We start from the raw sequence: 13,442 nt of genomic DNA on the forward strand, positions 1-13,442 counted from the left end.
TAATCTCCATGGTTTATGAAGAAAAATTTTCAAATTAAAACAGGAGAAGCTAAACTTTTGCTTTGCATCTAACTTAGAGTTTGGATTATGCTTGCTAAAGTGGTTCAATTGTTGAAACTTCTATTGAATTCAAGTTTAATCCTTCCACTTTAAGCTATCCACACACTGTGCACAATAGATTCTGATTATAAGATGAAAAACTATTTCCCCCTTGACTTAGAAAATTTTGGGACTTGGTACCTTTGACCTCATTTTAATGATATTGAGACACCCTATGAAAGGCCAATGAGCCTTTGAAAAAGAAAAAGAGATAAAATAAAATGTTTGCTTGCCTTGAAACCCGAGCAAGGTCTGAGGGGTATATGGTGAAAACCTTTAAAACCTGGTGCCCTAAGCCTTAATTGGTTGGGAGTCACCGGTCTCAATGCTCATTACAAGGGTGGACAGGTGGAGTTAGCATATGGTAGGCAAAAAGGGTATATGAAAAAGTCCAGGGTAAAATCCGAGGAGTTAGTGGTTGAAAGATCCTTAAAGCTTGATGCCCTAAACCTTGATTGGTTGGGAGTCATCGATGGACCCCCGTTACATGGACAATTAAGAAAAGAATGCCCCTTAAGCCTGTTACCTTTAAAAAAAAAAAAAAAAAAAAAAAGTGTGTTCTCTGTCTATTGAATTTGGTCAGTTTGCTAAGTGTTGAAAAGAGATAGGTTGGGGGGAGAGATTAGTTTAGCATGCTATATTCGGAAACTATCATCTTACACTTAGATTTTTGTGGAAGAATAAAGTTTGGTTCTTTGGAAGTGAAAATGATTTTAAAACTTCAATTTGCATAATGCATTCCCTTGATCAATGGTATTTAGCAAAGTTTGTGGTAACTCTTGTTGAAATTTGAGATTATATTTCTTTAATGTTCCATGTGAGAGTTTTTCAGTCATGCCACTTAAATATTTTTTGGAAGTGATAAGCATGATGTTGTAAATTATGGTACTTTTATTTTATTTTTCTCTCCTTCATTGCTAAGGGACTAGCAATATGTCAGTTGGGGGGAGTGATTACTACTCAAAAAGTGCTATTTGATAGCTTGTAATTAATCCTTTTAAACACTTTTGAGTAGTAGTTTTTGCCTTTTAACCCAATTAACATGTTAAGACCCCTTTCAATCAATTCTAATCAAATTGCCTTAAGTTTTGGTGTTTTGATAGCTTTTTGATCACCAAAGCAATATGAGATAGAGGAGAGTTATTTGGAATCCTTGTCAAAGCAATGGGAAGCTCAGAGGTATGAAGAACCAAAGCTTTGAAGTCCTTTTCCATAAGCAAAGTGGAAATGCAAGGAGGGGAAGCAAAGAGAATCCAGCCATGAAGCATTCTTGATGACAGTCATTTCAGCCACTTTTGGAGCACTTCCTGATGTCCAAATTATTCATGCTATATGTCATGTGAAAGCTTAGGAAGTCAACAATCCAATGCTTTAAACAGTGTTAGATTTGGAGCTGAAATAAGGAAGTTACAGCCTTTTGAAGACAACTGCTCCAAAGTGAAGGAAGGCTTCAGAAAAGTACTGCGAAATCACCATTTTGTTGCGGAATGATTTCGCAGCCTTTTTGCACAGTGCTATGGATTTCCCCTGAAGCTTCACGACGCGATGGAAGCCAAACACCACAAGATGTAAGCCAACTTTGCAGCAGTGCGAAATCAGCTGGTTGCTATGAAGAAATTTCGCAGCCCTTGTGGTTCATCTGCGAAATTTCGCAGACCTCATTTTTCACCTGCGAAATGGTCCTTAGTGCTTCCTGATATTTGTAACTGACATTTGGAGATATTTTTCATTAGATTTTTGTTGCCTAAATCCCCAAATTCTCCTTGTCAGCCACCAATTATAGGATTCCTTAGCTTTTAAGTTAGGAAAATGGCAAAATATCCATGTAATAGCTGTTAAAGTAATTTTGGTATAAATATAGCCCGAGGAGCTTGTTTTGAGGGTGTTGAACCTTTTGTAAGTTTGAAAAAAAGTAATATGCAGAGCTTGAGCTCTATTCTACCTTACCTTCTCACTTTAATTGTGTTTTTTATTTACTAAGTTATGCACTCTCTGAGGAGCTTTCCCCAGAGAATGAGTAACTAAACCTTTTAGTTCCTTAGAGTTAAGGTTGCCGGGAAAGGTTCCAAGTGCAAGAATCAGAAGCTTTGTGGTTTCAGCTATGAATGAAGAGAAGGTGTGTCCCATGAATGGTTTCTACGTTTTTAGTTAACTTAAAACGCCTTGGAGTCACCTGGGCCAACACTTGGTAAGGCAAGTGATCTCTAACCATGGAGATGCACTAGTTTACCCCTTGCGAGCCTCTGGTAGGTGACTTGAAGGTAGGATTTTCTAGAATTGCCAACACTTGGTAAGCTTTTGGACTCTAAGGAGACATCCATTAGTTATCTCTTGCGAGCTTGTGAAAGGAAGTCCAAGGTTAAAGATCACCTTGAATGGTAAAGGCTAGTGAGAGGCTCAAACCATTGCAAGTTGCATCAGTGAGAGAATTAAAGCTGAAATCCAATTGAGGGATGCATTTGTGCAGCACCTGTTAGAGAATTGACTTTATGTTAATTCTCTAATGTGAGAAATTGAATCAACTAACCGGGGCTATGCTATTGCATGAGGAACCTCCCCTGTAAACCTGAATCTCCAAGGAATGCTTTTCTTCTTAAGTAATTTTCATCACTTGCTGTGTTGTTAATCTAAGTCCAAACCTTTTCCAACTAAAGTTTGTGTTTTATTTCTTAAGCTATTCTTAAAATGAAACAGCACCAATTCACTTTGAATTGGTATCATTTTCAGCTTGGAAACCCTTCCCAGTGAACGATCCTAGAGCCACTATGCTATAGTAGCTTTTTCTTTGCTACCCTAGTTCATGGTGTTATAGGTTATAAATTTTGTTGATTACTCCCGCCATCAAGGAGCACCAACTGGACACGAATCAGCTGAGACACCAATTAGGCATGAATCACTAGCCATTGACATGACTAAGCCCATTAACCTTTACATCAATACATCAATTTGGATATGGCTTGCAAACAATGAATGGACCAACTCCTTGGTACTTAAGCTTTCCTAAAAAAATATGTGGCTTGAAATAGCCTTCTTTGAACTTTTTCTTTTGAATAAGTTGGTCATGCCATTCCTTGAGCTTCTTTTTCATGGTCTTTGGATTATTTTTCACACCATGCTTCATTGTTTTCACTTTCTTGGAGCTGAAAGACCATTTCATTAACTTCAAAGGTTGAATTTCTTCTTTGATCCTCCAAACTTCAATCCGTTCATTGGAAATTGCTTCACCACGTTTTGAAAGTTTATCTTCAACATTTTCTTTCACTAGCTCTTTCATAGGCAATTCAATCAAATAAACCTCCTTAAGTTCCTCCTCCTCCTTGGTACCATGCTTCTTATATGAATGAAAAATGTTCAGCTCAATTGTCATGTTACCAAAGGTAAGTTGCATCACTCCACTTCGACAATTAATCAATGCATTTGCTGTGGCAAGAAAAGGTCGGCCAAGTATAATAGGAACACGGTTGAGTCCACTAGTTCCTTGTTCTGTATCAAGCACCACAAAATCAACCGGATAATAGAAGTTATCGATTTGGATCAACACATCTTCAATAATTCCTCTTGGAAACTTAACCGATCTATCCGCCAATGAAAGTGTGATGGAAGTAGACTTTAGTTCTCCAAACCCCAATTGCTTATATACCGAGTAAGGAAGAAGATTCACACTTGCCCCCAAGTCTAAAAGTGCTCTTTTTACAAAAGTGTTGCCAATATTCACCGAGATAGTTGGACATCCCAAATCCTTATACTTGATTGGAGTCTTACATTGGATGATTGCACTAACTTGTTCAGTCAAGAAAGTTTTCTTTTTCAAATGCATACCTCTTTTGATGGTACACAAATCATTAAGAAACTTGGCATAGGCTGGAACTTGTCTAATCATGTCAAGGAGTGGTATATTGACTTTGACTTGCTTGAGAACTTCAAAATTTTCTGGAGCATTATTTACCACTTTCTTGGATTGAAGAGCCATGGGAAAAGGTGGAGCTAAGAGCATATCTTTCTTCTTAACCTCGTCTTTAACAATCTCATCTTCCTTTGATCTATTATCATCATTCACCTCTTTCCCCTTTTCTTGTTCTTTCACATTTTCCTTTTGTTCCCTTTTTTCATTCTCTTTTGGTTTTGGCATAGGTTGATCAACTTGCTTACCACCTCTTAAGGTAATGACTGCTCTGACTTCATCCTTCTTAATAGAACTTTCACTTGTCTCTCCAATTTCATGGACTCCACTTGGATTTTGTTGGGGTTGTGAAGAGAATTTTCCTTTTTCTTACACCGTATGCATGCTTGTGAGTTTAGAAATAACAAGCTGCATATTATCAATCTTTTGTGTGAGATTGGTTTGCAAGCTATCAAATTTCTGATTGAAAGATGTCTCCACATGATCTATCCTTTGGTTTACTTGAGTATTGATATTCTTTTGATCACCAATAAAATCTCCTAAAATTTTACTCAAGTTTACAATAGCTTGCTCAACCAAAGAAACTTGTTGTGGAGAGTCTTCCATGAATTGTTGGCTTTGTGAGTATTGCCTTGAAGAAAATTGATCTTGTCCACAATTCCATGACATGTTCGGATGATTCTCAACAAGTCTTTCCCCCATGGCTGGTATTGTAGGACAACCACTCACTTCATGTTCTATAGATTGATAATTAGAACATTGCTCCATGTAAATTGGATTATCATATATTGCATTCACCTCATGAAATCCCTTAGTTCAAGTTCCTCTAGCCTTTTTGTCAAAGCTATCATTTTAGCTTGTAGATCAACATCTTCATTCAACATATACATTCCCCCTTTTGAATTGCTTTGAGACTTAGACTTGTGTAAATCCCTTTCATGTGGTTCATCCCATGACCTTGATATTTCAGCCACATAATTCAAAAATTCAAAAGCTTCATCGGGACTTTTGCTCATAAAGTCACCTCCACACATGGTTTCTAGCAATTGCTTCATAGTTGGCGACATGCCCTCATAGAAGTAACTCACCAACATCCATGTGTCAAAACCATGATGAGGACAAGCATTGATTACTTCCATATATCTTTCCCAACAAGCATAAAATTTGTCATTGTCCAATGCCACAAAGTTGGTAATTTGCCTCTTCAAGCCACTTGTGCGATGTATGGGGAAAAATTTCTTCAAGAAGGTTGTTTGTAGTTCCAACCATGACCTTATGCTTTGGGGCCTCAATGAGTTGAACCACAACTTAGCCTTATCCTTCAATGTGAATGGAAAAAGCTTCAATCTCATAAGCTCTATGGATGCAGTCCCTTCTTGAAAAGTATGACAAACTTCTTCAAAATCCTTGATGTGAGTATAAGGATTCTTATTCTCCATTCCATGAAATTGAGGTAGAAGGGGTACCAAGTGAGTTTTTATCACAATAGACTCATTAGGAAGAACTATACATGATCCCATGCCTATCCTTTGAGGATACAATATTCTCTCATTGATCTAGACATGTCAGAATTGCCATTGTTTGGTCCTTGTTGAGTTTGTTGATTTTCCCCTTGATTTTCCATTTCCTCAACAATTGGATCACAAACAAAAAATGATTAGCAATATAAGTCCTTTTCAATCCCTCCCTTGAGTTTTATTCTCAATGTAGCAAGTAATGAAGAGCCTACAAAACAAGCTAAGAAAAACCAAAACAAAACAAAAATGACAAAAAAGAAAAAAATAATAAAAAGAAAAATGAAATTTTGAAGAAAAATAAAATGAAAGCGGAGAATCGGTAAAGAGAACTTCACCAATCTTGTGATGTGGATCACAAGGGTTAATCCTCACCAAAGAAAATGCCTCAATCACCTTGGCACCATCCTCGGCAACGGTGCCATTTTTGATCGCTCGGATTTTGATGTTTATTGGATCAAAACAAAATTTATAACCTAATTCACGATTTGATTCATGCCTAATTGGTGTCTCAGCTGATTCGTGTCCAACTGGTGCTCCTTGATTGAGGGATTAATCAACAAAATTTATAACCTATTACACCATATACTAGGGTAGCAAAGACAAAGCTACTATAGTATAGTGGCTCTAGGATCGTTCACTGGGATGGGTTTTCACTTCACAAATGATATTAATTCAAAGCTGAATTGGTGCCTTTTCATTTCAAGGTTAGCTTTAAAAGAAAACAAAAAGATGTTTGAATGAAAAACAAAGGTTTGGTTTTAAACTAACCAAAAATAGTAACTGATTTTACTTACAAAGAAAAGTGTTTCTTGGAGTTTCAGATCACTAGGCTCAGATTCATCATACAAAAAGGAGAGTTCCGGTCACTTGTTTCTTTTCCTCACATTAGAGAATTAACATATAGTTAATTATCTAACCGGTGTTGTACAGATGCTTCCCTTTAATGGGTTCAAACACTAAATCCCTCTCACTGATGCAACTTGCAATGGCTCGTGCCTCTCACCTAGCACTTGCCATTCAAGGTGATCTTTAACCTTGGATTTCCCTTCACAAGTGATGCGACTCATGGTAGCTTAGCTTTAAAGGCGTATCAACAAAATTTATACCTTAAATACTATTACTAAAGTAGCCAAGCTACTATAGCATAGTGGTTCTAGGATCGTTCACTGGGAAGGGTTTTCGCAAACATTAGTGATATTCAAATTAGGAAAATAGGTGATTTTCTTATGGATGTTAGCTTTAAAAGAAGATGAAAATGTTTTAAAGAGATTTAAACTAACTTAAGCTAACATTAAAGACTAAAATGAAAGGGTGTAAAAACAAGTTTCTCAAAGATAGGATAGCTATGCTCTGGCTCTTATGCAAATTGGAAATCTCAGGATAGGCTCCTCGCGTTGGGGTTGCAACTATGGTGATGCTTGCTTCCCGAACCGGTATGGATTTAGCAAATCAAGTTTTAATCCTTTAAAATGGCAAAACATATGGTAGTGAATTTTATCAATGGTTATTCACCTTAGACTTCCTTTGAATGGCTCGTAAGAGATAACTAATGGTCTAAAGCCAAAAGCTTACCAAATATTGGCAACTCAAAGTCATTCCAGGTGATAAACTCACCTTTCAATGGCCATTGAAATTGGTTCTAACGGATTAATGCAAAACTTGGAATTGAAAACCTCACCTTCCAATAGCTCGTAGGAGATAACTAATGGATAGAAATCCAAAAGCTTATCAAGTATTGGCCGTTGGAAGTTGTCCAAAGGAAATAAAAACCAAAATTTACATTAATGAACCATTAATGAAAAACGACTACCTTACCTTCCGGGTGCGAGAAATTTCCATGGGATTGCATCCAAGCCATCACATAACATCCATACTTTGAGAAACTTAAAGGTTTTAGCCAATCATCCTCTGAGGAAAAGTCCTCAGAGGCTGTTTGGCTACTAAGAAAATGAGAAAGAAAAGAGAAAAGAAGAAAAACAGAGCTTTGTATTTCTAAGCTAATGTACAGAGGATCGATCTCCCCAATCCATCCATATTCCAATCCAATTTTGTTTGGAGGTGTTGTGCACCTCTATATATAGCAAAATTACAAGATAAAGCCTTATGATGGCTGAATACAAGGTTACAAAAGGAATTTACATGAGAAAATATCAAGCTAAAAATATCTGGGAAGTCGGTGGTGCGTGCGTGGAGAAACAGAGGAGATTTGGCATTTTCGCAATGTGAATTTCTCCTTGCGAAAATTTTGCAATGTTGTGAAATGGCAAAATTTCGCATCGTGAGGAAAATCCCCTTGCGAAATTTCGCAAGGAGAAATTCACCTTGCGAAATTCCCGCAAAGTTTGATGCAGTTGTCTTCCGATGGCCATATCTTCCTCATTTCAGCTCCAAATTGTACACGGTTTGAAGCATTGGATTCTTGACTTCCTGAGCTTTGAAATGGTATATAGAATGTAGAAAATAGACTTCGGAAAGTGCCCCAAAAGTGCGAAAGAAGACCGCAGTTGTTGTCCTCTGTTTTCTTCACTTTGCTTGTTTTTCCTCTTTGCATTCTCTTTGCTTGTGCTCGTGTTTCCACTTGAAATTCAAGCCTGTAAACTTCAAAATCCTTGCTTTAACTTGTCTAATTAGCTCCTCCATCATTTGGCATGCTTGAATTGATTCATAAGCTGATAAAAACATGTAAACTTGCCACAAAATGGTTAAAACCAATTACTAAGGACCTTAATGAATTAATTGGGTTAAATGAATATGATTACTACACAAAGGTGCTTAAAACCATTATAATTAGGTCTACAAAATAGCACTTTTTGGTAGTAATCACATCCCCCAACCGACTCATTGCTAGTCCCTTAGCAATAGAGGAGATAAAAACTAAGTAAACTATAATAATATACATAAAAGGGATCATGCAAATCACTCCAAAAAATGATATGGTGGCATGATGGACATCCATGGATCAATAAAGATGTGAAACTCAACCTATAATAAGAGTTGTCAAAGCATTCACTTGATCATAGAGTACAAAGAATGGATATTATGCAAGTTTAAGCATCAAAAGAATTTCCACTCTCAAAAGATCCAAATCAAATTCTTCCACTAAAAGCTAAGTGTTAATGTGATTAGCTTCCGAGTATAGTATAGATAACTATCATCTCCCCCCAACCTAAGTCTTTCTTTAAGCTTAGCAAAATTAACCATCTCTTGATAGGCTAGGAACGCACCTCTTATTCACAATTCTTTTCTCTTACTAAACTTAACCAATTCACCCATGTAACAAGCAGAGGATCGGTGACTCCCAACCAATAAAGGCTTAGGGCACCAGGCTTTAAAGGCTTTCGCCACCCCTTCGGACCATGCTCAGGTTTCAAGGCAAGCAAAGAAGTTTATTCTATTTTTTTTTCTTTTTCTTTTTCTTTTTTCTATTTTTTCAAAGACTCATTGGTCTTTATGAGGTGTCCCAACACTATTAAAGAGAGGTTAAAGGTGTCAAATTATGATTTCTCAAGCTTAGAGGGTGAGATAGTTTCACATCTTATAACCGGAATCTAACGTATGTGTGTGCGAATAGCTTAAGGTGGAAGAGATAAGTTTGCATGCAATGGGAGTTTCAACAATTCATCAACTTTTAGAAGAGCATAATACAAACTCTAAGACTCATGTAATCAAGTTGAAACTCGACTTCTCTCATTTAATTTTGAGAGTTAATCCTTAATATCCATGGATTTTAAAGCAAAAATTTTAAAAATTTAAAAAAGTAGCTATTTTAACTAAGTATGATAAAAATTTAAACTAATACTTACTTCCTCATCTCTCCCCCCAACCGAGATGAACATTGTCCTCAATGTTTGAATCGAAAATAAGGAGGAAGGAAGTGGTACCTCATGTGATGTGGACTTGGAGTTGAGAAGGTTGAACCACTTGTTTCAAAATTCAAAAATTGAATGAGAGAGGAATTTCTACTAAATATTTACAAAAATGATGAGTGGGCCCCACTTTGAGCAGCTGAGGACAAGGCTCAAAGGGTCCATGCCATGATGGTATACTCATATAAGTTGCAATGGCATTTGAATGTAGCTTGCAGGGGTGTTAAAATTGGAGATAAAAAAACATGAAGAAAAAATTTCGCAAGGTGAAAATTCACCTTGCCAAATTTTTGCACTGGTTACTCCCCTTGCGAAAGTGCAATCCCGAGAGGTTGCATTTTGCATCTTGCCAAAATGTGCATTTCGCAAGGTGAAATTCACCTTGCGAAATTTTCGCAACTCACTTGTTGAGTTGCGAAATGGGGTTTTAAGCTTGGACTTAGATATATTTCTCCCCTATTTCACCTTTTTCTCCACATTTGTGAGCTTGTGAGCTTTCGTACCTGCATGAACACTTCAAAACTCATCTTAAAAACATATTAAAACTACATTAAAGCTAAGAATTCAAACTAAAACATGCATAAATTCAAAGAAAGCATAGAATTTAAATGAAGCTGATAGCATGTACCCCAAAAAGAAGATGAACTATTTAGCTCATCCTCACTCACACACCCACTTCATGCTGAAATCCTCCTGGATCCCAAACAAAATTGGCATCCTTCCCATTTGGTCCAAGGGAATTTGTTTCTCTTCTCTTCCCTGGAGAAGTGGATGCTTTAAAGGGTTCAGGTAACCCTTTATCATCTTGAACCTTATGATTTTCAATGGAAGGTTAGTCCATAGAGTTGTCATAGCAATCCCCCACCAAAGTGTCGATCATCAACACTTTCCTTGATCTTTTTACATTGGTTCCTTGAAGGTTATGGTGGGGTTGAGGAGGAAGCTTCCTTTTCCCCCTTGCTATGTCGAGATTGGTGAGCTTCTCAATGGAGTCTTGAACTTTTTCTATCCTTAGTGATAGATCATTATAAACCTCCTCCATTCTTACATTTATTGAACTCTCCAAATTATCAATCTTTTCATTAAGATGAGAGTTGATCTTTTGTTGCTCACCTACAAAGTCCTCCATGACTTTGCTTATCTTCAAAATGGCTTGCTCCAATGAAGATGTACTCATTGATGGTTGAGGTTGAGGTTGGGTTGTAAGGTTGGGATGGTTATTCCAACTTGAGGTGTAGGATCTTTGGTAACCGCGCATTTCTCTCATAGTTGGAATGGTAGGGCACTCCCCTACCGTATGCTCATATGAATCATCTCCATTCAAAGCATACTTACTACCCCATTGGCTTTGTTGAACTTGCCTTTTCCCCAATTCAATCCGATCCCTCATGGATAGGTATGCGAATTTGTCATTCGGTTGATGTTGAGGTTGGCTTGTAAGGTTAGGATGGTTTACATACTCAAATGAAGTTGGCATGGCTTGTGGTTGTGCTTCAGTATGCACATTTCTCAATTCAAACTCTTCTATCGTTCTAGCCATAGATGCTAGCTTTGCCTTCATGCTCATGTCTTCATTCAAAGCATTCTTACTACCCCATTGGCTTTGTTGGACCTGCCTTTTCCCTAATTCAATCCGATCCCTCATGGATAAATATGCAACTTTGTCCTTCTCATGATCATAATGAGAGCTTTGATCTTCATGTGGAATTTCCATTTCTAAAAAATGATATTCAACTAAGGCTCTTTCCTTCAACTTGTACCAGGGTTCCTTTTTGGTCTCGAATCCAACAAGGAATGCACAAATTGAAATTAAAACAAAAATAAAAGAAAAGAGAATAAAAAATTTAACTAAATAAAAACTAAACTAAAAAAAAAAAAAAAAATTAGAAGAAAACTCACCAAACTTGTGATGAAGATCACAAGTTACCCTTAATGGTTGCTTCACTGTGCTTGTGGCACCTTCCCCGGCAACGGCGCCATTTGATGCGACTCATGGTAGCTTAGCTTTAAAGGCGTATCAACAAAATTTATACCTTAAATACTATTACTAAAGTAGCCAAGCTACTATAGCATAGTGGTTCTAGGATCGTTCACTGGGAAGGGTTTTCGCAAACACTAGTGATATTCAAATTAGGAAAATAGGTGATTTTCTTATGGATGTTAGCTTTAAAAGAAGATGAAAATGTTTTAAAGAGATTTAAACTAACTTAAGCTAACATTAAAGACTAAAATGAAAGGGTGTAAAAACAAGTTTCTCAAAGATAGGATAGCTATGCTCTGGCTCTTATGCAAATTGGAAATCTCATGATAGGCTCCTCGCGTTGGGGTTGCAACTATGGTGATGCTTGCTTCCCGAACCGGTATGGATTTAGCAAATCAAGTTTTAATCCTTTAAAATGGAAAAACATATGGTAGTGAATTTCATCAATGGTTATTCACCTTAGACTTCCTTTGAATGGCTCGTAAGAGATAACTAATGGTCTAAAGCCAAAAGCTTACCAAATATTGGCAACTCAAAGTCATTCCAGGTGATAAACTCACCTTTCAATGGCCATTGAAATTGATTCTAACGGATTAATGCAAAACTTGGAATTGAAAACCTCACCTTCCAATAGCTCGTAGGAGATAACTAATGGATAGAAATCCAAAAGCTTATCAAGTATTGGCCGTTGGAAGTTGTCCAAAGGAAATAAAAACCAAAATTTACATTAATGAACCATTAATGAAAAACGACTACCTTACCTTCCGGGTGCGAGAAATTTCCATGGGATTGCATCCAAGCCATCACATAACATCCATACTTTGAGAAACTTAAAGGTTTTAGCCAATCATCCTCTGAGGAAAAGTCCTCAGAGGCTGTTTGGCTACTAAGAAAATGAGAAAGAAAAGAGAAAAGAAGAAAAACAGAGCTTTATATTTCTAAGCTAATGTACAGAGGATCGATCTCCCCAATCCATCCATATTCCAATCCAATTTTGTTTGGAGGTGTTGTGCACCTCTATATATAGCAAAATTACAAGATAAAGCCTTATGATGGCTGAATACAAGGTTACAAAAGGAATTTACATGAGAAAATATCAAGCTAAAAATATCTGGGAAGTCGGTGGTGCGTGCGTGGAGAAACAGAGGAGATTTGGCATTTTCGCAATGTGAATTTCTCCTTGCGAAAATTTCGCAATGTTGCGAAATGGCAAAATTTCGCATCATGAGGAAAATCCCCTTGCGAAATTTCGCAAGGAGAAATTCACCTTGCGAAATTCCCGCAAGGTTTGATGCAGTTGTCTTCCGAAGGCCATATCTTCCTCATTTCAGCTCCAAATTGTACACGGTTTGAAGCATTGGATTCTTGACTTCCTGAGCTTTGAAATGTTATATAGAATGTAGAAAATAGACTTCGGAAAGTGCCCCAAAAGTGTGAAAGAAGACTGCAGCTGTTGTCCTCTGTTTTCTTCACTTTGCTTGTTTTTCCTCTTTGCATTCTCTTTGCTTGTGCTCGTGTTTCCACTTGAAATTCAAGCCTGTAAACTTCCAAAATCCTTGCTTTAACTTGTCTAATTAGCTCCTCCATCATTTGGCATGCTTGAATTGATTCATAAGCTGATAAAAACATGTAAACTTGCCACAAAATGGTTAAAACCAATTACTAAGGACCTTAATGAATTAATTGGGTTAAATGAATATGATTACTACACAAAGGTGCTTAAAACCATTATAATTAGGTCTACAAAATAGCACTTTTTGGTAGTAATCAACAAGCTTGCAAGAGATAACTAATGGATGTCTCCTTAGAGTCCAAAAGCTTACCAAGTGTTGGCAATTCTAGAAAATCCTACCTTCAAGTCACCTCCCAGAGGCTCGCAAGAGGTAAACTAGTGAATCTCCATGGACGGAGATCACTTGCCTTACCAAGTGTTGACCCAGGTGATTTAAAGGCGTTTTAAGTTAACTAAAAAGATAAAAACCATTAACGGGTCACACTTTCTCTTCATTAAAAACTAAAACAACAAAACTTCCAATTTATGCATGAGGGAACTTACCCGGCTTTCCTCACTCCAAGAG

General features: G+C 37.1%; 1 protein-coding gene across 1 annotated transcript; it reads right to left on the minus strand.

Annotated features, from left to right (window-relative positions):
• Positions 1 to 3,040: 3,040 nt before the first annotated feature.
• LOC117917001 lies at positions 3,041 to 4,069 on the minus strand. Its single transcript, XM_034833239.1, has one exon. It carries the CDS (start codon positions 4,067 to 4,069, stop codon positions 3,041 to 3,043), a length of 1,029 nt encoding a protein of 342 aa, XP_034689130.1.
• Positions 4,070 to 13,442: the final 9,373 nt, after the last annotated feature.

The sequence above is a fragment of the Vitis riparia genome, chromosome 6, assembly GCF_004353265.1.
Source record: "Vitis riparia cultivar Riparia Gloire de Montpellier isolate 1030 chromosome 6, EGFV_Vit.rip_1.0, whole genome shotgun sequence".
Classification (NCBI taxonomy): Eukaryota; Viridiplantae; Streptophyta; class Magnoliopsida; order Vitales; family Vitaceae; genus Vitis; species Vitis riparia.

Excerpts from the sequence above, each read along its gene's own strand:
- LOC117917001 (XM_034833239.1), bottom strand. The coding sequence starts at position 4,069 with ATGGCTCTTCAATCCAAGAAAGTGGTAAATAATGCTCCAGAAAATTTT.